Source organism: Procambarus clarkii, chromosome 7 (assembly GCF_040958095.1).
Source record: "Procambarus clarkii isolate CNS0578487 chromosome 7, FALCON_Pclarkii_2.0, whole genome shotgun sequence".
In the NCBI taxonomy this organism is placed as follows: Eukaryota; Metazoa; Arthropoda; class Malacostraca; order Decapoda; family Cambaridae; genus Procambarus; species Procambarus clarkii.
In genome coordinates, this window is record NC_091156.1 from 18,694,767 (window position 1) to 18,721,585 (window position 26,819).

The following is a 26,819-nucleotide window of genomic DNA, read 5'->3' on the forward strand; positions in this document are numbered from 1 at the left end:
CCGACATGACTGGACATTCCCCTGACATGACTGGACATTCCCCTGACATGACTGGACATTCCCCTGACATGACTGGACATTCCCTGACATGACTGGACATTCCCTGACATGACTGAACATTCCCTGACATGACTGGATATTCCCTGACATGACTAAACATTCCCCGACATGACTGAGGCTTGCCGTCCCAGTTCCAAACCTCTATCAGTAATTATTCAAATATTTATTTATAATTCAAATAAAAACTAGTTCATTATAAGGAAGGGTCCCGCGCGCTGCCTCTCATACCTGCTGACTAATAATTAAAATCCCAGACCCAGAATTTGCATTCATTTCCAGAAAGTCTTCCATTAACAACAAATCGTTATAGCGTTCATAATAACTCATAAGCGAAGCCTTACAGTAAATTTGCTTCAACCACTTTGGGCTGGATGGTAGAAGCGACGGTCTCGCTTCATGCAGGCCGGCGTTCAATCCCCGACCGTCCAAGTGGTTGGGCACTATTCCTTCCCTCCCGACCCATCCCAAATCCCTATCACTTCCAAGTGTTATATAGGCGTAATGGCATGGCGTTTTCTCCGGATAGTTCACGTCCTTTCTCTTAATTTTTGTTTACTTTGTACAATACTAACGGGTAAAATCTTCGCAGTGGACAGTCATTTGTTAGAAATTTTTATTTAAATAATTAAACCTGTGAGCTTTTTCTCTAAAGGATCCCATGGTTAGGTTAGGGTAAGGGGACTAGGCTTCCTGTAGTATCCCGTAAGCCTTTTATTATCCTGACAGCAGGAGACAACACAGCAGCAGGAGACACAGCAGCAGCAGCAGCAGCAGGAGACACAGCAGCAGCAGGAGACACAGCAGCAGCAGCAGGAGACACAGCAGCAGCAGCAGGAGACACAGCAGCAGCAGCAGGAGACACAGCAGCAGCAGCAGGAGACACAGCAGCAGCAGCAGGAGACACAGCAGCAGCAGCAGGAGACACAGCAGCAGCAGCAGCAGGAGACACAGCAGCAGCAGCAGGAGACACAGCAGCAGCAGCAGGAGACACAGCAGCAGCAGCAGGAGACACAGTAGCAGCAGCAGGAGACACAGCAGCAGGAGACACAGCAGCAGGAGACACAGCAGCAGGAGACACAGCAGCAGCAGCAGGAGACACAGCAGCAGCAGCAGGAGACACACAGCAGCAGGGAGCAGCAGGATACACAGCAGCAGGGAGCAGCAGGATACACAGCAGCAGCAACAACAGGAGATACACAGCAGCAGCAGCAGGAGACACAGCAGGAGCAGGAGATACACAGCAGCAGCAACAACAGGAGATACACAGCAGCAGCAGGAGACACAGCAGGAGCAGGAGATACACAGCAGCAGCAACAACAGGAGACACACAGCAGCAGCAACAACAGGAGATACACAGCAGCAGCAACAACAGGAGATACACAGCAGCAGCAACAACAGGAGACACACAGCAGCAGCAGGAGACACACAGCAGCAGCAACAACAGGAGATACACAGCAGCAGCAGCAGGAGACACAGCAGGAGCAGGAGATACACAGCAGCAGCAACAACAGGAGATACACAGCAGCAGCAGGAGACACAGCAGGAGCAGGAGATACACAGCAGCAGCAACAACAGGAGACACACAGCAGCAGCAACAACAGGAGATACACAGCAGCAGCAACAACAGGAGATACACAGCAGCAGCAACAACAGGAGACACACAGCAGCAGCAGGAGACACACAGCAGCAGGGAGCAGCAGGAGATACACAGCAGCAGCAACAACAGGAGACACACAGCAGCAGGGAGCAGCAGGAGATACACAGCAGCAGCAACAACAGGAGACACACAGCAGCAGGGAGCAGCAGGAGATACACAGCAGTAGCAGCAACAGGAGACACACAGCAGCAGGAGACACACAGCAGCAGGGAGCAGCAGGAGATACACAGCAGCAGCAGCAGCAGCAGGGAGCAGCAGGAGATACACAGCAGCAGCAGCAGGGAGCAGCAGGAGATACACAGCAGCAGGAGATACACAGCAGCAGGGAGCAGCAGGAGATACACAGCAGCAGGGAGCAGCAGGAGATACACATCATCAGCAGCAGCAGCAGCAGGAGATACACAGCAGCAGCAGGAGATACACAGCAGCAGGGAGCAGCAGGAGATACACATCAGCAGCAGCAGCAGCAGGAGATACACAGCAGCAGCAGCAGGAGATACACAGCAGCAGGGAGCAGCAGGAGATACACAGCAGCAGGGAGCAGCAGGAGATACACAGCAGCAGGGAGCAGCAGGAGATACACAGCAGCAGGGAGCAGCAGGAGATACACAGCAGCAGGGAGCAGCAGGAGATACACAGCAGCAGGGAGCAGCAGGAGATACACAGCAGCAGGGAGCAGGAGATACACAGCAGCAGCAGCAGCAGCAGGAGATACACAGCAGCAGCAGCAGCAGCAGGAGATACACAGCAGCAGCAGCAGCAGCAGGAGATACACAGCAGCAGCAGCAGCAGCAGGAGATACACAGCAGCAGCAGGAAGAGACACCACAGGAACAGTGTGATAATGTAAAAGTTGGAGCGGGTAAAATGTGTTAGGGGGTGGAGGTTACTAGGCTATAAATATGGGATGGACGACGCGATCGTGTCCCGGCACGGAAGAGGAAGGACAGGGATGGAGTTTGAGAATTTACGAAGACATTAGTTTGTTGGATATTGCGGGGAAGTGTAAGAAAGATGGCCGATGGAGAAGGCTGCAATAATTGCTTGAGGAAAGTATACGAGATGCATTACAAGTGGGAGTGGGAACTCCGGCGGCAACTTGCCTCACCAGTTCTCAGATTCGTTATTTTTCATTGTGGTAAATGTAACTGATGGCAGACATAGGTCACAGCCGCGTTATTGTGCACTGCCCAACCTCGGTCTCTCATATTAGGGCTGCTGACTTACGAGAGTGTATTAGGCTGCTGACTTACGAGAGTGTATTAGGCTGCTGACTTACGACAACCCGTTCTCGCACTTGCTTATAGTCAATATTGGCTTATTTAATAAGTGCATATGTGACATACTAATTGATTGTGAATATTTTAGTTTACCTTGAAAAGCTTCATAGAAAACACCGACCTCACCTAACCTTCTTAGTCTGTTAAGATAAGCATCTTATTGCTTCTTATTTACAATTATTACTTAACCTAACAACGGTATAGGTTAAGTAATAATTGTAAATAAGAAGCAATAAGATGCTTATCTTAACAAACTAAGAAGGTTAGGTGAGGTCGGTGTTTTCTATGAAGCTTTTCAAGGTAAACTAAAATATTCACAATCAATTAGTATGTCACATATGCACTTATTACACAAGCCAATATTGACTTTAAGCAAGTGCGAGAACGGGTTGCATACGAGAGTGTATTAGGCTGCCGGGACTAACACCCGCACACCACACACCACACACACGCACCAACACACTCCCTCAACAGATTAAGACACATCCCGACTTCGGAGATAATTTTAGTCTCGTTGGATACAACGGTGACTCAGAAACAAAATAAATTTTAAACTAATTCAGCTTTGGACAAACAGTTTAACGTCGGTGTGGGCCAACAGCTGTTGTCTTAGTGGCCGGCCAGCAGCTGTTGGCCATGACAACACCATACTGGTGGTCCAGTCTGAAGATGATACTCAGGCCAGGTTGGATCCTTTCATTAAAATAATTGCCTGGAGCAAGGCAACATCAACAGTTTCATCTAATCCGAGTCAAGCTGAAGCTCGACTCCCTCCAGTTAATTTACCCACTTTCTCAGGAACAGACGAGGAAGATTAGAACGAACTTTGAAACAAATTCGTACACCTTGTCAACGCAAAACCTTCCTTACCAGAGTAGTAAATTTTCTTATATGCAAGGAAAATTATCATGTGAAGCTAAATCAGTAGTATTCCATCTGAGATTAACTAGCAACGGCTATGACCTGGCAGTACAACTCCTCAAGGATAATTATGCTGATCCAGAAGCAAGAACATCACACATAGTTCATGAGCTGTTGCAGTTACTCCTCACCGGAGGCTACAGCAGATTCACTCTTAAGTCTTTAAGCTGGAGACAGAATCCATGATCAAGGCCCTCAGCCTAATGGCCAACACAACCGATGCTGAGTGGGTCTTGAAAATATTCGGCAAGGAGAAAATACCTAGGGACATACCGAGACAAATGAGTGCTCACTACAACAAAAGTATTTTATCCTTTAAGTGAAATATCTGATGGTTTAGGTTTAGTAATTCATCAACTACGTAAACATGACAAATTAAAACCACCAAGTAAACCTTCAGAAACCAATAATTGTAAACCCCAGAGTACAACAAGTACTCCAACTAAATCTAAGCAATCTATTTCCACACCAAAGTGGAACCGTGGCAGTGTTGGGCACGCATGTCGTGGGAAACTCCAAGCCTATAGTTACTGTGTCACCCAAGGCAGTGACTCCAAAGGGTGCTGTAAGCTATGGAACATGTATGTTCTGCCAAGAGGAACACTCAGTATAGCACTGCACCAATTATCCTGATCGTGACGCGCATTACAAGCGACTCAGAGTTACAAAATTGCACGAGGGGCCTCAGGAAATACAACCCCATCGACTGTGAGACCCAATTACACACCTGTAGTAGGTGTAACAAGGGGCAGCATTGTGCGGGGACACAAAATTTATATCTCCAAACCCCAAAATAGAAAATAACATTCCTACCACAGTACAGTACTGCAAGGTGCAACAGAAAATCAGTGCCCCATCGACAAAGTCCAAAAATAATGCGACTTTGCCTACTGTCATCAATAATAAGAGGGCCAGGGTCCATACCCGAGGTTGTTTGACCAAGGGTCCCAAAAAACAGTTGTCATACAAAAGGTGGCAGATGATCTACAATTAAAACCTGTAACCCAGGTGACATTAAATATATCGGGGTTCCTGGCTGGTACAGGACCTCAAGTCTACCAGGTGGTACAACCATCAGAACGTTTATGCAGCTACGTCTGTCAAGTACAAGCCATTGTGGTGGACACAACTCCAATAGACCTACATGCACAAGATCTAGGAGCTACTGCCAAATTCTTGGGAAAAGGGGGAATAAAATTGGCAGATAAACTTAAGTCTGATCACCTCACCGACATAAGAATCCTTGAAGGTGCATACTACTATAACAAATTCATTATTAGCCCAACTAAATATCAGGGAATAAACCTGTTAAAATTCTGCATGAGCAAATTGCTCACAGGCCCAGTATTAAGCCTGAGAAAGCCTATGCCTGCAAACAAACAATACAAATAAAAATTTTAATTTGTCAGCTGATTATACAACTTCAGTAGAAATATACAAAGGAGAATACAGCTGACTATATCAACAAAGGTTGATCTTGATGCCATCATTTAAAGCTTTAGATTGGCCCATCCCTAGCAAATGATATTCCATCCTCACAGAAAACTATCCAGAGTCTCTATACCTTACTCCCGCTAATTCCTCTGATGTTAATGAGATAATCTTTTTTCTTAAAAACAAAAAAGTCACGTGCCCTTGCTGAGATACCAACTCTAATTTACAAAACAACCTCCAGATATCTAGCTTCTGCCATTGCTTTACTCTACATCAAATCACTTGAACTCCAAACATTTCCGAATATTTTAATAAAAAAAGCGAGAGTAACCCCAGTCCATAAATGTGGTGATCTCACTGACGTCAACAATTTCAGACCTATATCAATTCTACCAATCTTGTCAAAAATATTTGAAAAACTAATCAACAACAGCTTTACTCTTATCTAGCTAAACACAATATACTTAGCTCTTGCCAATATGGCTTCAAATCCCAAAAAAGCACTAACGATGCACTGATAGTATGATTAAATTTATAACGTTAACTCTTGATAAAAATGAGTTCCCTACGTTGTTCCCTACCTACGTAAGGCTTTTGACACCGTCAACCACCAAGACCTTCTTCTTAAATTACATAAGTGTGGAGTCAGAGGTCATTCCCTCCAATACCTTCAGTCTTACCTTAGTGACAGGCTCCAGTATATTTCTGTGAATAATTCCCTTTCACCCACCCTACCCAGAACACATTGGTGTTCCACAGGGCAGCATACTTGGCCCTCTCCTCTTTCTCATCTATATTAATGACCTTCCAAATGCCTCTCAACACCTCAACCCAATTTTATTTGCTGATGACACAACCTTCATTTTCTCCAGTCCTATCCCTCTTATCCTGAATGATACAGTGAATACTGAAGTAAATAAAGTCCACTTTTGGCTAACTGCTAACAAACTCACCCTTAACATTGACAAAACCTTCCATATTTTGTTTGGTAATAAATCCTCAGATCAAATTAATCTAAGAATAAACAATATCCAAATTAGTAACAAAGTAAAAGGTAATTTCCTTTGTGTTCGCATCGATAACAAGCTAAATTTCAAGGGCCACATTCAAAATATAGCAAAAAAAAAATTCTAAAACTGTTGGCATTCATTCTAAGAACAGATATTATGTACCTTGCCCTGCCCTGGTAACGCTCTATTACTCTCTCATCTATCCTTATCTCAATTATGGTATTTGTGCTTGGGGTTCTACTACCCAAAATCATCTACGTCCTCTAATTACTCAACACAAACCTGCTATTATTACAAACTCTGGCCCCAGACAGCACTCGACACCCTTACTTAAATCTCTGAATATGTTAGATATTAAGTCAGTGCACAGCCTCTCAAGTGCACTTTATATATTTCAAACTATGAACTATAATGCCAATCCTGACCTTAAACGCTTCCGAGAAGGTTGTAACAGAACCCAAGGGTACCACGCCAAAAACAAATACCTATTTGATATTCCAAGAATGTGACTTAACCAAATTAGAAATGCTCTGCAAACCAAGGGACCCAGAATGTGGAATGACCTTCCCAATCAGTTTATGAGGCAGTACTTAGTTTTTTCTTAAACTCCGTGTAACCTACCTTACCCCCTCAATGTAAACCCACGTCTTGCCATTTTCAAACAATACTGTTTGTTGGCCAACTTGTTTAACTACTGATTTCCAACATGTTTTGTTTCCTCCCATTTTTTCCCTTATTCAACTCAATTTATGCTTTGATCTCATTTAGTATTAAGTTTTAGTCTAGTTTTTTTTCCACGCCTTGCCGGAAACGCTTTGCGTATTAGTGTCTTTAGGCACTGTATGTACTAGCTCTATCTAGAAATCTAACATTATATTTTTAACTCATCTTGTATGTATGTACTTTTACCTGAATAAATATTTGATTTAATTTTATGTGTTCATGTGGCCTCCGTGGCAAATCAGTGAACAGTAGCCTAAACAGCTACAAGTCACTGCGGCCAATGTCACTAAACCCACTGCAGTCTCAGAGCCGTAATGGACTTTAATGATTGAGAACATTCAATCCTCTAAATTAACTAACTAAATTAAAATCCAAATTGTCAGTCAAATAAACTCTAGCAAATAAGCACAAGGGAGCATAGCTGACTATATAACTGCAACGACCGATTTAATACAATTATTATTAGCAGAGATGTATTCCATGGGCCTCGGTGACTAATCAGTGAACAGTAGCTAGAACAAGCTACAAGTCACTGATCCCACTGCAGTCACGGAATCATACTTGACTGTAGTAATTGATCACATTCAGTCCTCTGGGTTAAATATAATTTAATTAGGCTAGCAACATAGCCTCACAAGAGTTAGCAGGGAAATGAAATCTTCTAAAGACTTCCAACACCTGCAACTCTAGTGCCAGACATCCGTCCTGTACAAATTGATGTACAAGTGTGCCATTAACTACTAACCTAAAATTAATCTAATAATTCTGAGGAGGAGTATCAGTGTTCGTCGGTTCTAATTAGTGGACTCTAACCAATGTTTCTCCCCACCCTCTCCCCCGGAATTTTGTCAGAAAAACCGACACCATTTATTAACCTTTAATACACTATGAAGATAATATTGCTGCTGATTTTGTATTAACAAATTAAACAAATTATCTTATTTATTCAAAGAAAACAAGGATATCATTGCCACATCCCCATTAAATTCGACAGCTAATAATAATAATGTGAATTCTTCTTAAAACATCAGTCTCTGGACTGCAAACATCATAAAAACATTTTCCTTGAATGAACTTATCAGTACTAAAACAATATAATTATAAACCCTCTTTCCTTTTCTTGAAAATAACGCATCTGAAGAAGACGCCCGATTCGGGGAAGAAAGAGGAAGTAGCCATCTTTCAACCTGGAACGGAAAACATATCGTGTTGGCTTCCCGAGGATTTGTGAACAGCAAGTTATTCTCGTGGAGTTGGACAGCACAAATCGACAATATCTTATCCAGGGAAGTCATTGTATCCGTACAGTATTCATATGTTATAAGAACTCTTATTTATTATGTAATATGCTGTTTATGGTTATGGCTGTATGAACAAAAAAAATCCAAGGGTGAGCAATAATTTCATCTTTTCATTTCAGAATATTATATACATGTAAACGGAATAATTTATGTGTAGCAAATGTTACGGTGCAAACTCGTAGACTGGTAAATTCAGATTTTAAGTTATTAAAGAGGAGTCACTCAGAGGAGACCATGTAACACCCATGACCCCCCCCCCCCCATCTAGAGTTCTCACTCAGGGAAGCCTTCTCCAAGAGGTCAGCCCAGATGACCTCCGGATTATCTTGTATGTTGATTAAAAATTCCTGGGTTAGTCTTAGTCAGCTAGTTTCAAGTATGTAATATCTCATGATACTCTTGTCAAATATTGTAATGGAATTAGACCCCAGATTCATATGTGTAAACATCCATGGATCTCCCCCTTTTACCCAGGTCAAAGGTCAGTCACACACGTAATCAATAATGCCTCTCTGGAACAGTGTATGTTGAATGTCAAACCAGCTTAATGAAAAAAATCTTGAGTGTTTGTGCACGTGTGGCCCGACCTTTTTCGGTGTAGGTAGCAACAGCAAATCTCCCCCCTCCCCCTTTTTGAGGTGTATATATTGCTTCTGGAGCAGAGGTAGTAGAGACAGAGTGCCGGACACCAGGGTCCAGAGTGGGTCTGTGAGAACATCGCACAGCCAGGGAGGGACAGAGTGAATCCACCGGAGAGAGAGACAGAGGTCTTAAGGTAAAGTGTGATCTCTGAGGGTTTTGTTCCATGTCTAAATTTATTAACTATTTGCCAGTGTTAGAGTAGGATTTATAGTGATGATTAGCATAATTTTGTTCTCAATAAACTCGCGTTAAATTTCCCCGTCTGTCAATTGTTGAATCCTCTTAGCCTTTTGGATATAGTGGGCTGACAACCGTTCCATACTTAATGACAGTTATAGAAAGTACTCTCCAAGTCAAGCAATGTTTCCTGCCTCGTTGCTTGATATAGTCTCAATGGACAAGGCAGATGGTGGCAGCGTAGTTAATCCTGTGTAGCATTCCCTTGGAAGGGTACCTTTGGTTCCGGTGTAACCATCGTATGCCAGCTCATATTACAGTGTTCAATAACAGTGTTACCAAGTGCAACCGACAGAAGTGCTACTCAGTATAAGTAGTAGGGTTATATTATTTAGTTTATACTTTATTGTGGTGTTACAACCACGTGCCCGATCTTGTCCCATCCGGCACATAACACCGCGAAACCAGGGGCCAGATTCACGAAGCAGTTACGCACGTACTTAGGAACGTTTATCTTCTTAGCATCTTCGTAGTGGCTACGTCAGGATTCAGGTAGGCATTTAAGTATGAAAATCTTTATAAGTAAACACCGTCGTACTAAGAGCGGTCTAGACCACTGGTAGCTTTATGTAAACTGGATATAACTCAATTTTTTCCACTACACAAACCCGAGGATCGATTTTATTATATACAAACATTTTTTGCTGGCGAGTTATCAAGGAGGAGTCCTTCATGTTAACTATATATGCATCCTCTGCTTGAAACTTGTAGTAAATATGTCTTTTATGATAGAATTAGTTTTGTAATACTGTAGCAAGATATTATTCCAGTAATTATTAAGTAAATAAACACTGGTGAACATGAAATATGAGAATAGGTGATGACCCCGGGCTGGTGGGAGCATTTACTATCACCAAATGCCCCTGTTCACCTGGCAATAAGTAAAACTATGGGTGTACCTAAGTTATACATACCCATTTTTAATTTGTTTTGTTTGGTTTTATTTTGAAACTAAATCTGTATGAGACATAAAAGAAAAATATAGTGCACTGCTGCTGTTAAGGGTGAAAACTTCAAAAACTTTTGTCATTGAATACTTAGGCCTATAATTATGACTAACTGAATATTAAGGTCTGTTAAAAAAAAAAAAGAGAGGGGAAGCAAGGGATAGTGGGAGGGATGAGGGGGATGGGGAGTGAAGAGGGTCAAGGGGCAGATGGAAGAAGAAGGGGGGAATGTTGGGGTGGATGGATAGACAATCCTGGGCATCACAGTCTAACCCCCCACCCCCATATGTATGTATGTGTAACTATATTATGTTAAATTAATATATATATAAGGGGGGGTGCCACCTCTGGTGCGCAATTGTAGGGACCCATAGCCTCGGAGAAGAAAATAAAGAGTACTCAGAGAAGACCTTGTGGATCCTCACTGTACACTTTGATATTTACTTTTCCTACCAGCCCTATTCTTTTTCTTGTATGTGTGTATATTGTTACGAGGCCTACTGGGTCTGTGTCGGTACCCGAAATGACCACCGCCGTGGGTCTTTGCTCCCACACACCTGGGTGCCACTGGTTGCCCTGGGAGCCCTTCATTCGAACCACAGGTGGAATCGCTAATTGTGATTCAGCCTTGTACCCACAGAAGAGTGAAGGAAGACTCGGTACTAATCTCAAGATGCGGCATCTGCAGCTTCAGCACCTCTTCCGAGTCTTGCGTGCCGTAACAAAGAGTCATTTGTCACTTGTCACACACCTGCGTCACTCAACTACTCATAAGGTACCCAGCTGGGTTTGATACTCTCCATCCCAGCAATGCAGTTCAGTGGTGAAACTCTGTCACCAAGCAATAGTATGTTTCCGGTCGCGTGTCAAAGGTCCTCAGCGTCGTGGAGAAATCGCGTCATTGCCGTACCTATTCTCTGGATTCAGGTCTTCCAAGTTGGTCCAACCAGTGGTCACTGAGCACGTCGCTTTCCTCACTCGCTCCTTCACAGAGACATTTTCTCATGGATCCTGACGAGGTGTTCCCCTCCGGAACCTCAGTAGATGTGACCCGGTCACGACAGCGTTGCACGTCGCACGCGGGCGGGACTCGCAGAGCGCCACCTTGCCCTCCCAGCGTCGCTGCTCACATTCCGTCACAGGCTAACAACCATGAGTACTTGGTACTTCTTTGCCCACTAGACTCGCCCTCTTCGTGCTCCCCAGGAGTACATTATTCCTCTGCGACAATGGCAGACTGCATACAGCTGCTCAATCCACTGAGCGAGGCTCCTAAAACCTCCAATCTCGAGAGCTCACTGATGCACTTCCGCTCGCGTCAAAGGTCTGTGGAACTCTGCTGGCGCAGTGACCTGTGGGTCCTGAGCCAGGCCTCCCAGTGACGTCACAGTGGGCCCTGATTGGTCAGTCACGTCACGTGACCTTGGACAGCCAATTGCCAGCCTGCTGGAACCCTAACGACAGGGCATCAAACCGATAGAGATGTTGCCATTTTGTATGTACAAGGGGCGTAACCCCCCCCCCCTTACCTGCAAAACTTATAAATGATAATTTCTCCATAAATATGAAATTTATTCAGTAGCCTCTCATATCAAATGTTTCCCTGCACCCCAGGGAACCTGCAAGGTGAATGGATATGACTTTAACACTGGGACTGAGAATATATATATAAAATTTATTTATTTAACAAGCTTAGGTATACGTAGCAATGTGCTGCTTCCCTATTCTGTATGATTTACCACACAGTGTAGATCAAAAACCAGCTACAAGCTCATCCAACATTCCCACCTCACAGGACGGCCAATCATACTTGGAATCAGGAGAGAACAAGAAATGTAAGGCTGATCTATTAGCCTCCACTAGCAAAATCTGGGTGTAGCACAAGAATATCTTCCAATATTCCTGAGTGTATGAAGTTATTACAGAGCTCAAAGTACCTCGTACCATTTGGTATGAAGTCACTGATAACACGGCAATCATAGATATAGTGTTGGAGAGTATGTCTTCTCAAATAGGACTGAAAACCAGATGTTTTTCACCCAGAGGGTTATAAACCCATGGAACCGCCTACCCGCTAAAGCTGTTCTCGTCCAGGCCACTAGATAATTAGTGGCCCTTGGGTAAATTCGGGTAAACATATGCAATAATTATCAGTGCATGTTTCTCAATCATCCGAGCGACAAGGAAAGCTGCACATTATCTCTTAGAATCATGTAGGTAAAACAAAATGTAACATATTTTGTTTACTAAAATGTCGGTGCTGACTGTAGAAGTTGAAAAAACAGTTTTACTTCGAAATATACTAATTTATAAGAAATTCGAAGTAAATAGGTGGCAAGTGACCGCGGATGAGCTCCAAAGCGAGCTCTTTGTCATGGGTTCGTATCCTGGCCGGGGAGGATTTACTGGGCGCAAATCCTTAATTGTAGCCTCTGTTTAACGCAACAGTAAAATGTGTACTTGGTTGTAACAACGATTCTTCGCGGCGGGGGATCGTATTCCAGGGACCTGCCCGAAACGTTACGCGTACTAGTGGCTGTACAAGAATGTAACAACTCTTGTATATATCTCAAAAAAAAAAAAATATTTATGCCAGCATCGTGATTGGCTACAGCTGTAAGATGAAAAATGTTACCTTATCTCTGATTGGCCAAACGAAAAGTCCTAGTGAAATCTAGTGAGACTTAAGTGAAGTTGCTAAAATCTTCGCAAGTACATCTTCCTGAATCGGACGTAGGAACGTTCTTAGGCAATACTTAAGAACCTTCGTAGCAAACCGACTTACGAAGAAATACGTAGAGCTTCGTTAATCTAGGTCCATGAGTCTGGCTGACTACTCACATGTTCTATGCCAGAATGTTGAAGCCTTCTAGTCAGATAAGGCTTTAAGTTTATTTACTAACCTATGTAGTTTTAACACCTATAGCAACATTTGTATTGCATGTCTACCAATCGATAATTTCGAGTGATTGGCTATATTATTAATAAATCCCCCAGCTTGTGTAGGAAATTACTTGTGTGAAAATTAAACATAGTCCACTTTAATATCTGTTATCGAAATAAATAAATTAACATAAGAAATAATATAGCAATTAACTATATATATAAATTATTTAATAAATTAATAATTGTAATTAAAATAAATACATAAATCCCACGATTCAGTTTCTCCCCACAGAGTAGAGCCAAGTGTGTAGACTTACCAGCCACAGTTATTGAAAACGGGATTCAATAACGGGGGTACTGCGCCATACTTGTTGTGTTGTCAAGGTGTCAAATCTACCTCAGTAGAGACTGTTGAGTGATTATTGCTCCTTACGTGCGAGCTCTTGAGGGTCGTGTCTGTGTGACCGATCAGTTCACCTACTGCAGAACACTCCACTAAGGATTATCATCGATCATCTGATAGCTGGAGGGTGAACTTTATCCAATATTGGTTGATACAGTATTGGGTTCTCTGGCTATAATCCAGTCTACCTGACACATCGATCTTCACCTACGACAGCTGTGAATGGGTATGTCACGTGTGAATTTGAATGTAATTACTCATTTCCGGATTATAATCAAAATTAATGTGCGCAATATATAAAGTAAATCACCCAATCTCGCATCAGAGAATTAACTCTCAACGAGTTTTTTCCCTCTCAACGGATGGGAAAAAACCCATCCCTGCCCTTATGTGGCAGTGCACAATAGAAAGTTGTTTTCACATATCCATACATTAAAACATTGATTGTAACCATGATATATATGTGCTTCAGCCTACAGTTTAGACCTATTGTCTTATGTATGACCCTCTGTCCTGCGTGACAGTCAATACCAGCATTATCCTCACTTTAATAAGACTTAATCGAAATCCTCAGATTAGGCAAAATTGTAATTAATTTTGTCAATAAAGATGTTAATAATAATAATAACGAGTTTTTCTCAGTGGTAGGATCCAAGGAGATTGTGAAAGTGTAATCTGTCAGTGACAGCTCTGACCTTTCAAGGTGTTGGTTCACTAGTGGTGACCGACGACTGAGTGCGTGAATTATTATATAAACACATTTGAGTTAGGATTGTTGAACATCTGTTTACAGGAATTGTTGTGAGATTAGTTACAACGGTTGTCTTGGTATTCACCTACTTGTGTTGGCGGGGGTTGAGCTTTGCTCTTTCGGCCCGCCTCTCAACTGTCAATCAACTGTTTACTATTTTTTTTTCCCAACACCACACATACACACATCCCAGGAAGCAGCCCGTGACAGCTGACTAACTCCCAGGTACCTATTTACTGCTAGGTAACAGGGGCATTCAGGGTGAAAGAAACTTTGCCCGTTTGTTTCTGCCTGGTGCGGGAATCGAATCCGCGCCACAGAATTACGAGTCCTGCGCGCTATCCACCACCAGGCTACCTGGCCCCCTCGTATGTGACACCAGTGGTGTGGGTAGCGGTTGTCTCCGTAACATGTAATTTTCATTTGTGTGTATTGATTGTGTATTGTGATGTGTCAAGCGAGACCTTGTTAGTGGCTGCTCTGTGTGACAAGCGATAATTGTCTGATTAATTATTGAAGAGTCATTAACGTAATTAGTAAAGTCATTAACGTAATTGATTGTTTATCTTTGTTGTCTGTGTAACTGAGTAATTAACGTGATTGTGGTTAATTAATTAACGTAAATCAGTTGAGTGATTCAATCACTCAACTTCGCTCAGGTCTTCGTGTCATTGTTTGAATAGAGCAATTTGTGATTTAACGTATTGTTGAACATTACTAAAGTAAAGTAATTACTTGTATTGTTGTGACTGTCTTGGTGACAGTGTTTGTGCATTCATTGACGTGTGTTAAATGTTGTGTGTTGGTGAAGTGTTCTGATATTTACCAAAAGTGTTCACGTTAGTATTCAGGTTTGTTCACTAGTGTTCATGACCGTCCAGTGGGTCCCAGACTGTCCGTCTCTCGTTTCACTTGTCAGAGCGGGGGGGGGGGTGGATACCGACTGTTAAGGGTGTTTTGACAGCTATTGAAGTGACACTTGAATTAACGTAACATGGGAGACTGTGTATTAGAACGTAAGTTTGTTGAATAAATTCATTTTGTTACACCTGCCTTTGATGTCATTTCTCATTCTGCCATCTTTATTCATTTTGCTACTTTGATATAAAACTTGTGTTGGCTCCGGATCCAGCCATCTTAACTCCAATCACTGAATATTAATTTGGTGTGAGGACCCATCCACTACCTGCTAGATTTGCTTGCAAGCAAGTTGCAGAGTGAACGACCCAAGTGAGGAAGGTCTTATATTGCTTGTGGAGATGACCAACCTGGTCTTCACCTTCACCTGAAGTACTACATCTTTGGCGTTTGCTCACGCCTCCTCGGTGTAGTTAATCAGTAATATTTCACATTCTGTTGACCAGACCACACACTAGAAGTTGAAGGGACGACGACGTTTCGGTCCGTCCTGGACCATTCTCAAGTCGATTGAGAATGACTTGAGAATAGTCCAGGACGGACCGAAACGTCGTCGTCCCTTCAACTTCTAGTGTGTGGTCTGGTCAACATACTTCAGCCACGTTATTGTTTCACATTCTGGTGCCCAGCGCGGTGCTAGGCTGTGTGTTAAAATTGGTCATTACACATCTGACGCTCAAGGTCATGTGAGTGTGTATATCTCACATCTGACGCCCAAGACAAGGGGGGCTACGTCGTGTATTATACTCTCACCTTCCAGATTGCTAATTTCACATCGGACTTGCTAATTTCACATCTGACTTTCCTATATGGAGCCAGTGTGTGTGTGTTTGCAGTAACCCCGGAAAAACCTCTCACACTTGCACAGGATTCGAACCATGGACTCCCAGTTGTGAGTGGAGAACAATTGGTGCCGAGTCTCTTAAGAGCTTGGCCTCACTGGTCCCGGAGCCTGGAGTGCATGAGGCTACACTTAACGGTCTCTGGCAGTCTCTGTCTTCTATTTTATTTTGTAAATTTATATACACTGTGACGATAATCTCTTTCACGAGATTGAGCCTGCTCTTCTCTACATGAAGTTACGTATTTTATACAAGAATGAGATGCTACCTTCAAGATACGTCTCCCAGTAGCACAAAACGTTTTGACCAGGAGGCAAAACGTACCCGACTCACCCCCTACTCCACGCCGGCTCGTCATCAACCAGCCAACTACCCTTCCCAGCCTGCCTGCTCCTGATTGGTGACTTGTCGGAAAATCCGACACCATTTAATAATATCATACAGACAGATAATATTGCTGTGTTGTATAAACAAGTTACCCATAGAAAATGTAACTTGTAGTGGAATTCCCGTCTATAGAAAACGGGATATCATTACCACATACTATTATAAATTCACCACCTATAATGGTGGGAATTATTCTTAAATACATTAGTCTTTGGACTTTACCATCATAAAAACATCTCATATAAATTAACTTAATTATCAGAATTAAAATAGAGTAAATGTGACCCTTCTATCACTTACTGTCATCTGGACAGTGTAGGCAGTAGAGTCAGTGAGGAGGGGTGGTCAGCCATTGTTGTTGTCACCTCCGAGACGCGTGGAGCAAATTCGGCTCCTATCATATCTGGACAATGTCGGCCAGTAGCGTCAGTAGTATGGAGTGTCAGCCATTGTTATTGTACTTAGACCAGAGGCACGGGAGCAAATACGGCTCCTGTTAATTTTACTTGGACGAAGTGTTATGGAAACCAAAGGTGTACCATCATCAACACGCTGTCAACAAATACAAGTTAAGTGTTCTGCCGAAACCCATTTATCTATCATTTGTGGCCATTAATGTCATTAGATAGGGTCAGCCGGTTAGATCACGAGATCGCCTCATACTAAAGGTAATTAAGCCTAGGTCTTTATGGTTCCTTGTAGTGTTTTCTCTGATATAGCTGTCATATATTAGGATTCTGGCTTCATAGCTAGCGCCCTTTTGACAGGCCAAGACGAGGAAGCATGCTTTGTGTGCCAGTTACTGGGTGATGGAAGCTACCTCAAAGAGGATAATTTGGTGTCTACATCCTAGTTATACCTGGTGGACTAAGGCCTGCTGTACAAATAAGATAAGGAACCTCTTCAATGTATGTAGTCTAATACTGTAGTTTGATTGGCTGCATATATATAAATTTAATATAAACCCCCCTAATGTGTAGAGGATCGATTTGTGAGATTATTGCAGAAATACAGTCCACTTATCATCATACAAATTGCTATCGAAGTATACACATTAACGTAAATATAAATTCATATAAATTAAATAAATATAAATCTCACAGGTCGGTTCCCACATGACTCGCCGACTGCACACCTGCACACTGCACCTCAGCGCCCTCAACCTGAGTTGATGTCTAGGCTTGATCCAGCCATTGAAGTCAGAATATCCTTGTGCTCTCAAGCCGTGAACAACTAACTGATATATGCTGTATCAGGTGGATGTCTCGCAGCTAGCGCCATATTCTCAGCACCTGATTATTTTTCACCTTTAACTTTATATTATTGTAGAGTAACTTCATCCCTATTATTCATTTATGTTATATTGTTTTTAACTTGTTTATTTGCACTGTACATTGCCAAGGGATTGTCTTTGTTTATAATTTGTTTTCTATATTAATTAAAGTTTCATTGTTCATACTTTGTGTTTTGCGTGTCTTCCCTTACTTTACCACAGACAAACAGGCAAGCAGTCTATCTTTTTTTTTTGTAAGTGTGACTAGGCATTGACACCAGCCATTGGAGGACTGCCGAACATCCACACTCCAACACTTTCCCGTCACAACACATTTTTATATTTTATGATTTAATATGTATTGTCATTGCGTATCTCGGCAACTACGCGCTGCTGTATGTCATGAAGCAATATATGCATTTAACGGGGCTCTTTCTGCCTCCCAAAAATAATATATTGTGAGACCGGGAAAATATTTCTGGAGTTGACGGTGGCACGATGAACTGATCTGCGCACCGCTCCCATACCCAGGGAAATGTTACGTATTCCTACCTGGCACTCCCAACCCGGCCCACCTGGCTGGCACTCCCACCCCGGCCCACCTGGCTGGCACTCCCACCCCGGCCCACCTGGCTGGCACTCCCACCCCGGCCCACCTGGCTGGCACTCCCACCCCGGCCCACCTGGCTGGCACTCCCACCCCGGCCCACCTGGCTGGCACTCCCACCCCGGCCCACCTGGCTGGCACTCCCACCCCGGCCCACCTGGCTGGCACTCCCACCCCGGCCCACCTGGCTGGCACTCCAGGGGTGAACATTACTCGGAACAAGTTCCAAGTAGCACGGGCTATGGTGAGCCCGTAGTGGACTTGCCTGACACAGGAGCGGTGCTGAATCTGAAGTGGAGGCTCTTTGGAGCCATTATATGTATCAATATCTGATAATCTGGTACTGGAGATCTGGGGATTGGGTCCGTGGATGCTCCAAGACAAGAACCCACCTTGCCTCAACCCCCAATATGACCCCCCCCCCCCTTGCCTCACCCCGACTATGACCCATTTTTTGTCCCCTTAACTCCCCTTGCCACTTCGAGAGGGGGGGGGGTAAGGGCTCTAGCTTTAGAGCCCAGTGGCCCAGCCACAGTGAATGGGTCGCTGGGCCCCTCAGCAGTAACCCTAGAAAACATATTACATCTAAAAACAACTAAAATATATGTATTGTCACGTGGAGGAGGGCCGGGGCTCTGCTAGCACTCGGCTGCTAGGGGCTCAAAAGGCCCACATACTCAGCCCCTCCGACTCCCTGGATTCACCGGAGTCTCCTTGGTCACACAAGAGAGGACCAACAATGCCCACCTCCGCAGGTCTTTGCTTCCACCACAAAAGGGGTGCCACTGATTCACCCTGGAAGCCCTTCAGTCAAACACGGGGGAACTACTGTTAACAGTTCCGGCCTAGACCCGTGGAGGAGTGAAGGAAGACTCGGGCTTACCTTATAACCATAACCTCCCTGAGTCTTGCCTGCCAGACAAAAGGTTGCAGGAACACCTTTCCCGCCTGTCTTCTCTATCTTCTTCCTAACAAGGTCGCCAGCTGGGTTATTGTATCTGCACCCCAGCAATGCAGTTCAGTGGGTGTATTATATATTGTTTGTAGCCAGAAGGTTGCTATTCCCATAGATCTGCTACTAGACTGTCGGCCCAGGGTACTCTCCCAGGAAGGTCTGTGTGGCTTTACCTCTCTCTAGCCACTATGTTACTAATTACCACCATTCAGGCACCGATACTGATCGGATGGCTAAGGGTACACTTTTATGTAAGTCTGTGCTGTCTTTATCACTCTCCAGGCAATAAGAACTTCTATAGAGAACGTAGTGTTCCCTAGGGCGTACTATGATAACCTTCGTGTATGCTCATAGAGAAATATTATAAATGAAGGCACACTTAAACACAATGATAAAAGTGTGAATTTACTGATGCAAATTACATGATCACACATACAATCACAAGTAATACATGAATATGAAAATAAGGATAATAAGTCTGAAGATCGTCAGCCTCTTCTTCCACGACCTCCAACACTCCTTCAACTGGGCAGAAAGACAGGAGTCCCACACTCTCTCACAGGAGGGCCTCTTCACCACGTCGGCGCCTCTTCTTCACTGTCCTGCCATCTATACACACTGTCCCCTCTGACAGTCCTGGACACAAGTTGCCTTGCAGCCTATCCTACTACTAAAGTATTAATGTCCTGTTGCCACATACATAAGTAAATATTGTGGCCTAACTAGCCTACTCACACAAGGGGTAATGGGAGGGAAAATGATCTACCTTACATTCCTGGCTCACGACGCCTGTCCCTCGATGGTGTGAGGTTCCCACGCTTCCTGAGTCGATCCTCGACGATCCAGGAACGTTCCACAGGTCCTCAGGTGTCGTGGAGCCTTCGCGTCGTCACCGTTCCAATCCCTGAGATTCAGCTACCCCAATCCTGGTTCATCGATGGGTACTGAGCTAACCACTATTTTCCCACACTCGCCCCTTCCACAAGGCGTTGCTCCTTGTCCTAGGAACGGTGTCGTCCTTCCAAAACCCTCAGTGGATGTGACCCGGTCACAGCTAGGCTTGCCCGCCACACCTTTTCAGACCCTCAACGTCCAGCGTCGCCGCCCAGCGTCGTCGCCGAATATTTTCCAAGTTTGGCACTCTTTCGCTCAATAAACTTGGTTCCTTTTTGCTTCCCAGAAGCGCGGGGTCTCCAATATATCCGATGGGCTGCGATAGCCTGCACTAATCCACTAAGAAAGGCTTGTAGAGCCTCTAATCCTTGAGAGCTAACCGAGGTGCGTCCTGTCGCTTCCAAGGTCAGGTCAACTCTGACGTTGGCGCCGCCCGGGGCACTCGGTGACGTCACGGCGGGCCCTGATTGGTCGCCCGCGACCTAGGTCGGCCAATCCGCGATCGGCTAGTGTCCCTTCCAAAAGGTCATATCTGCATTAGGGGATACTCCTTCATTTTATAACAGGGCGCCAATTTCCCTTTATTTACAACTTATAATGTAACTTCCTTCACTTAACTGGCAGCCGGTCTGGTCGCCACATATATCAATAGACTCCCTGAACCTCAGAGAATCAGTAGGGAGAGCTGATATGACTCTTTAAGCCGGCAAACGAAAGAAATAGGAGAGGGCACCGTAACAGTATGTGGCCTACGATGGTAACTAAGAAACAGAAAACACATGGAGACATAAAAAAGGTACATACTAAAATATAAAAATATTACATGTAATAAAATAAAAAAATTATTACATATAATAAACATGTAATAAAATATTAAAATTTTATTAGGGCACAGACATGCCAAAAAAGTAAGTGGATTACGTCTCACACAGAGACGACCAGCCTTAAATGTCACGCGCGCATGGAAAATAAAGTATCACGGGGAAGGCATGACTGACTTGAACCAATCAAGTCGCCAGAGAAAGGAAGAAATTATCAGGGGAGAGCGCCAAGCCATTACGACTATATGGCACTGGAAAGGGGTCAGGATAAGGATTTGGGATGGGACGGAGGAAGGAATGATGCCCAACCACTTGCACGGTCGGGGATTAAACTAACTTTGCACATGTGTCCTTCCAGCCGTAGCTTATCCTCTCACGGGTTCGGTCAAGCCACCCACCATCTCCTTAATAGCCACAAGGGAAGTGGTACCCCAAGATGACGTCCGGCACCAGAGTCTACTCACCCTAGTTGTTTCGTGGGTATTCGGGGCACAAGGGTAAGACCACCCATGCCCATGTCCAGGGGTGAGCATTATCAACCCCTTCCCGTGCTCTTAGACCACATACGATAAATCGAGTACGTCCAGGTTAGGGCTTTGACGGAACAGATCTCAAAGTCTCCATTAGTCAGCCCCAACCCTTTAAGAACACAGACACTCGAACAGTTACGGTTTGTGTTTCCAGGGTCTCCACTTCAAAGTGATTGAAGACGCAGATGCTGCATCGGCACCGGTGTAACCTGGACCCATTGAAGGATCTCGGGGGCGCCATATCGGTCACACTTGCTCTGATGTGGCCGGGAGAGTGGGAAGTCGTCAGCAGAGACCTGGGTGTCTAAAATTGTGGCCTCGTTCCCTCTGCAAGCAATGATGTCAGGCTTGCAAAAGGTCCCACCATTGAGTATCCGCACCTCCCTCACCACCTCATACCCTCGCCGTCTCAAACGACCAGCTACGAACCGGGTGATATCGTCATGACGTACCACCCGTGCTCCGTGCGTCCTCGGGCATGCTTGTGAGATATGCCCAAGGGTGCCGCCAGGTTTCCTGCATGTATCGCACATGCCACTGGCATCTGGGCGTTCCCTGGCGGCCCAAGACAGCGTGGCCAAAGCGTTAACTCTCACCTGGACTGTTTGAGCAAACTCACCACCGCTCAAGAGGCGGGTGCCGGACGAGATCCATCCCAAGCACGAGGGAACCTCGCACGAGGACCTCAGTCCAACCACCATTGGCCGTGCGGTAGTCTCTCACGCCATGTCCGAGAGCACTCAGCTCTGTTGGTTACCGGCTCGCCCTCAATCAAGGCCGGGCCGATCCACCGATGCATCTTATCTTGGAATGCTGGTAGAAGGGCCGCTGCCCGGACCGTTGGGTCTGCAGACTCCAACAGACTGCCGAAACGCTATGACCTCACCCCCCACTATGACCCAGCTAGACCCCCCTCCCTCACTATGACCCCCCTCTCTCACTATGATCCCAGCTTGACCCCCCTCCCCACTATGACCCAGCTTGACCCCCCCCCCACTATGACCCCAGCTAATCCTCTTACCCGTGTTCCACACCATCGGACGCTCAACAGTCGTCCTGTGTGAGGTTAATATCTTCTCTTCCGCTTCACTAAAGTGATATGTTCTATTGTATGTGGAATTTATGGCCCTCGTTTCCTAAAGGACCAGGGTAATTAGGGGGAAGCAAATGGGGTTGTTGATAATGTTTTAAATGGTTCTCTTGACTGTTGGGTTCCACACGAAGCTCTGATGTGAGCCATCTTGAGGTTAGCTTGAGAAGATTTCGGGGCTTTCGAGCGTCCCCGCGGCCCGGTCCTGGACCAGACCTCCTTTTTTGTTACACAACCCCAGGAAGCAGCTGTCTAACTCCCAGGTACCTATTTACTGCTAGGTGAACAGGAACATCAAGGTGAAAGAAACTTTGCCCATTTGTTTCCGCCTCCGCCGGGGATCGAACCCAGAGCCTTAGGAATACGATCCCGAGCGCTGTCCACTCAGCTGTCAGGCCCCATGATCACGGGCTCAGTGTTATGTCATAGTGGTTGGTATTCTGCTAGTAATTTATCGCTGCTGGTCCGAACTGAAGTCATAATGAATAGGAAACAGTTAGCCTATCATATGATCATCATTTTATGACCACATTTGTCACGATTGTATTAATTCGATTCCCGGGACATATAAATAGTTGGACACGTTTCCTTTCACCTAATGCATCTGTTCACCTAGCAGGTCCCGCCAAGGTCAGTAGTTTGACCTTGCGGGGACCTCGATACAAGCCTGAAGTATAAATATATATACACAGGCTTCCTGCCCCTTTGATGAATCAGGTTACCATTATTATTATAGCTATTATCATCAATATAAATAACTTTGATGTAGAAGTGTTGGGAGGGATGAGGCTACCCTGACCTTCCAGGAACTTGTCTCAACTCATTACAAGTACTGTATAACCCTACACTCGTTCCTAAGCAGTACGGTAAGTATTACTTACCCTATAGATTGATTGGTAAAGATTAAGCCACCCAAGAGGTCGCACGAGCATGAGTAATCCGTAACTTACCCTATCAAAATGATTCCATTTCCAATCGTAAAATATATTTCGTCAATTAACATATCAATTAAATTGTATAGAGTATTTTGCTTTATTTTTGTCTCTGATTCTCAAGCAGCATTTGCCGCTTGAAAATCTGTCGCTCAAATACGCAACATTCAATTTGCAGTGAATGCCCACTTGTGGCATAGCATGATGTCCCTACCGGATGCAAGAAGACAACAAATAATTGAATTTGTATTACTCCCCTTTGTCCAACACCAAGTAAATAATAAGGCTCGGGTCACTATTTTGTGGAAGACATTTTCATTTTGGGATGACCCCCAGTACTATTTATTATTATTTCCGAGTATAATTAATTTTATGTAAAAATGTCAAAATAATTTCAGTGTTCTCTAGGGTTCTCTTTCTTTCTCTCCTTTATTAAGAGGGGGGGGGGCCGCCAGCGCCGCGACATTACCAGTTCACGAAATTTGACTTTTTTTTTTAATAAAATTAATTATACTCGGAAATAATAATAAATAGTACTGGGGGTCATCCCAAAATGAAAATGTCTTCCACAAAATAGTGACCCGAGCCTTATTATTTACTTGGTGTTGGACAAAGGGGAGTAATACAAATTCAATTATTTGTTGTCTTCTTGCATCCGGTAGGGACATCATGCTATGCCACAAGTGGGCATTCACTGCAAATTGAATGTTGCGTATTTGAGCGACAGATTTTCAAGCGGCAAATGCTGCTTGAGAATCAGAGACAAAAATAAAGCAAAATACTCTATACAATTTAATTGATATGTTAATTGACGAAATATATTTTACGATTGGAAATGGAATCATTTTGATAGGGTAAGTTACGGATTACTCATGCTCGTGCGACCTCTTGGGTGGCTTAATCTTTACCAATCAATCTATAGGGTAACCAATGCTCACCTTGCTGCTTTTACCAGTTCACGAGAAAATTAGTAAGAGTCATGAGTAGGATTCGAACTCGGTCACTATGTACTCCTAAACACACGCCCTAAACACACTGGAAGATTAGAATCCTCCTCATGGCTCTTACTGATTTTATCATTGTTACATCATGCTAATGTGATTTATTTGTGCATTTGAAGAGAAACATTGAGAGGTAGAATTGCTACACCACACCCTGGGTGTATGCAGGCAATGTGTGGAACCTTGATTTGGGATCAGGTGTCTCGGCAACCCCCCTAGAAGATTCAATGGAATCCCAGGTTATATTATTTTGTATGTACGCTCCCTAAACCACTAGGGTATATCGTAGCCTAGTGGTTTAGAACGTGTATATACAAAGATACAAGGAATGTTATAGCATCCATTATAGACATCATTAATACACAGAGCAAGAGTTTCAGTCTCATTTGTACGGGTACCATCTCGCGTAGGTGTTGTCCAACATGATGGGCAACTAAAACTGCACGTGATAAGCCTGAAATTGAGTTAGTTATGAGCATTCCAATCTCTATTGTAAAAGCCGCAGTATTTCAGGAAATTAGGGATGGCAGAAGAGCAGTTACTGGTATTCAACGGCCAGAAAGCACGAGTATAAAGAGCCATGACATGTTTAGAACCGAGAATTATATGTACGGGCAGCATAAAACATCCACTAGACAGTGTGACATTGTAATTGCCATAATTAGGCTGGGATATTTATATCTATGGCAGGTGGCTGCAGGTAATGAATCCCCTAATGGTGAACATTCCAATTGTAAACTATGTGAACAAGAGCTGGGACACACTCTCCAAACTATATATATGTGATTGTCCTGTAATCAATGATTTCAGACCAAATGAACTGAGGTACTTTGAGCTCTGATTACTTCATACACTCGGGAATATTGGAAGATATTTTTGTGCTCTCCCCAGAGTTTGTTAGTGCAGGCAACGATCAGCCTCGCAATGTCCTCTCCTGATTCCATGTATGACTAACCATCTTGTGAGATGGGGATATTAGATGAACTTATAGCTAGTTTTTTATTTACACTTTGTAATCCTTAATACAGAATAGGGTAGCAGCACGGGCTTGTTAATAAAAATAAAAGTGCTGGGGCGTACCGAGTGTGAAGGTTCGAATTCTCATCTCCAAATTGAAATTCAAATGTTTATTCAGGTAAAAGTACATACATAGAAGATGAGTTACAAACATAATGTTGGATTTATAGAGAGAGCTAGTACATACAATACCTAAAGTTACTAATACGCATAGCGTTTCGGGCAAGGTGTTGGGGGGGGGGGGGATTTTAATCTCAATTAATATTAAATTTTAGTGTTATGTATAAATTATGTTGAAAAGGGAATGAAAAAGGGGGAAGGGACATGGCAAAAATCAGCAATTATGCAAGTTGGTCAACAAAGAGTATTGTTTGAAAATAGCAAGACATGGGTTGACATTTAGGGGGTAAGGTAGGTTACATGGAGTTTTGTAGGTAGTACTTAGTTTTTATCTTAAACTGGTTGAGAGAGGTACAGTCTTTGACATGATTGGGAAGGTCATTCCACATTCTGGGTCCCATGATTTGTAGAGCATTTCTAGTTTGGATAAGGCGCACTCTTGGAATATCAAATATTTATTTGTTTCTGGTACTTTGTCCATGAGTTCTGTCACAACCTTCTAGGAAGCGTTGAAGGTCAGGATTGGCATTACAGTTCAGAGTTTTAAATATATAGAGTACACGTGAGAGGATGTGCAGTGACTTATTGTCTAACATATTCAAAAATTTAAATAAGGGATGGGGGTGGGGGCCGAGTGCTATATGGGGCCAGAGTTAGATATTGCTCTAATAGCAGCTTTGTGTTGAGTAATTAGGAGGAGTGTAATGTAATAATAATGTAACAACTCTTGTTACATTCTTGTACAGCCACTAGTACGCGTAGCGTTTCGGGCAGGTCCCTGGAATACGATCCCCGCCGCGATGAATCGTTGTTACAACCAAGTACCCATTTTACTGTTGAGTTAAACAGATGCTACAGTTAAGGATTTGCGCCCAGTAAATCTTCCCCGGCCAGGATACGAACCCAGGACAGGGTGCTCCCGGAACGCCAGGCTTACCACTACACGGAGACTGGTTAATTCACTCCCCCAGTTGATATTAGCAGCAGCAGCAATAAAGTTGATTATAGAAGTTTCATTGTGCAGCCTAAAGCTTATCTTCATTGTATTTAAAGGTCGTTTGTTAATGTTGGTTAGGATAAATGTGGGGAAATGGTCTGTGGTCCGATCAATGATTATCGCTGAAGTGGAGAGATTATGTTAGTCCAGATGTAGTCAAGAGCAGAGGCAGTCGTATCAGTGA

The 26,819-nt window shown here is 43.9% G+C and overlaps 2 protein-coding genes across 2 annotated transcripts in view; one reads left to right on the forward strand and one right to left on the reverse strand.

Moving 5' to 3' along the window:
• Positions 1-26,819, reverse strand: part of LOC123761386 (uncharacterized) — a 348,122-nt gene that overhangs the window by 179,571 nt on the left and 141,732 nt on the right. The gene's annotated exons all lie outside the window — the stretch shown is intronic.
• On the forward strand, positions 169-2,566 carry LOC138357796 (sericin-2-like). The gene is made up of 2 exons (XM_069314880.1): positions 169-207; positions 1,676-2,566. The coding sequence occupies exons 1-2, from the start codon at positions 169-171 to the stop codon at positions 2,564-2,566; spliced, it is 930 nt and encodes a 309-aa protein (XP_069170981.1).

Excerpts from the sequence above, each read along its gene's own strand:
- LOC138357796 (XM_069314880.1), top strand. The coding sequence starts at position 169 with ATGACTGAGGCTTGCCGTCCCAGTTCCAAACCTCTATCA. Across the intron at positions 208-1,675 it reads CCAGTTCCAAACCTCTATCA|CAGCAACAACAGGAGATACA; the intron begins GTAATTATTCAA and ends GATACACAGCAG.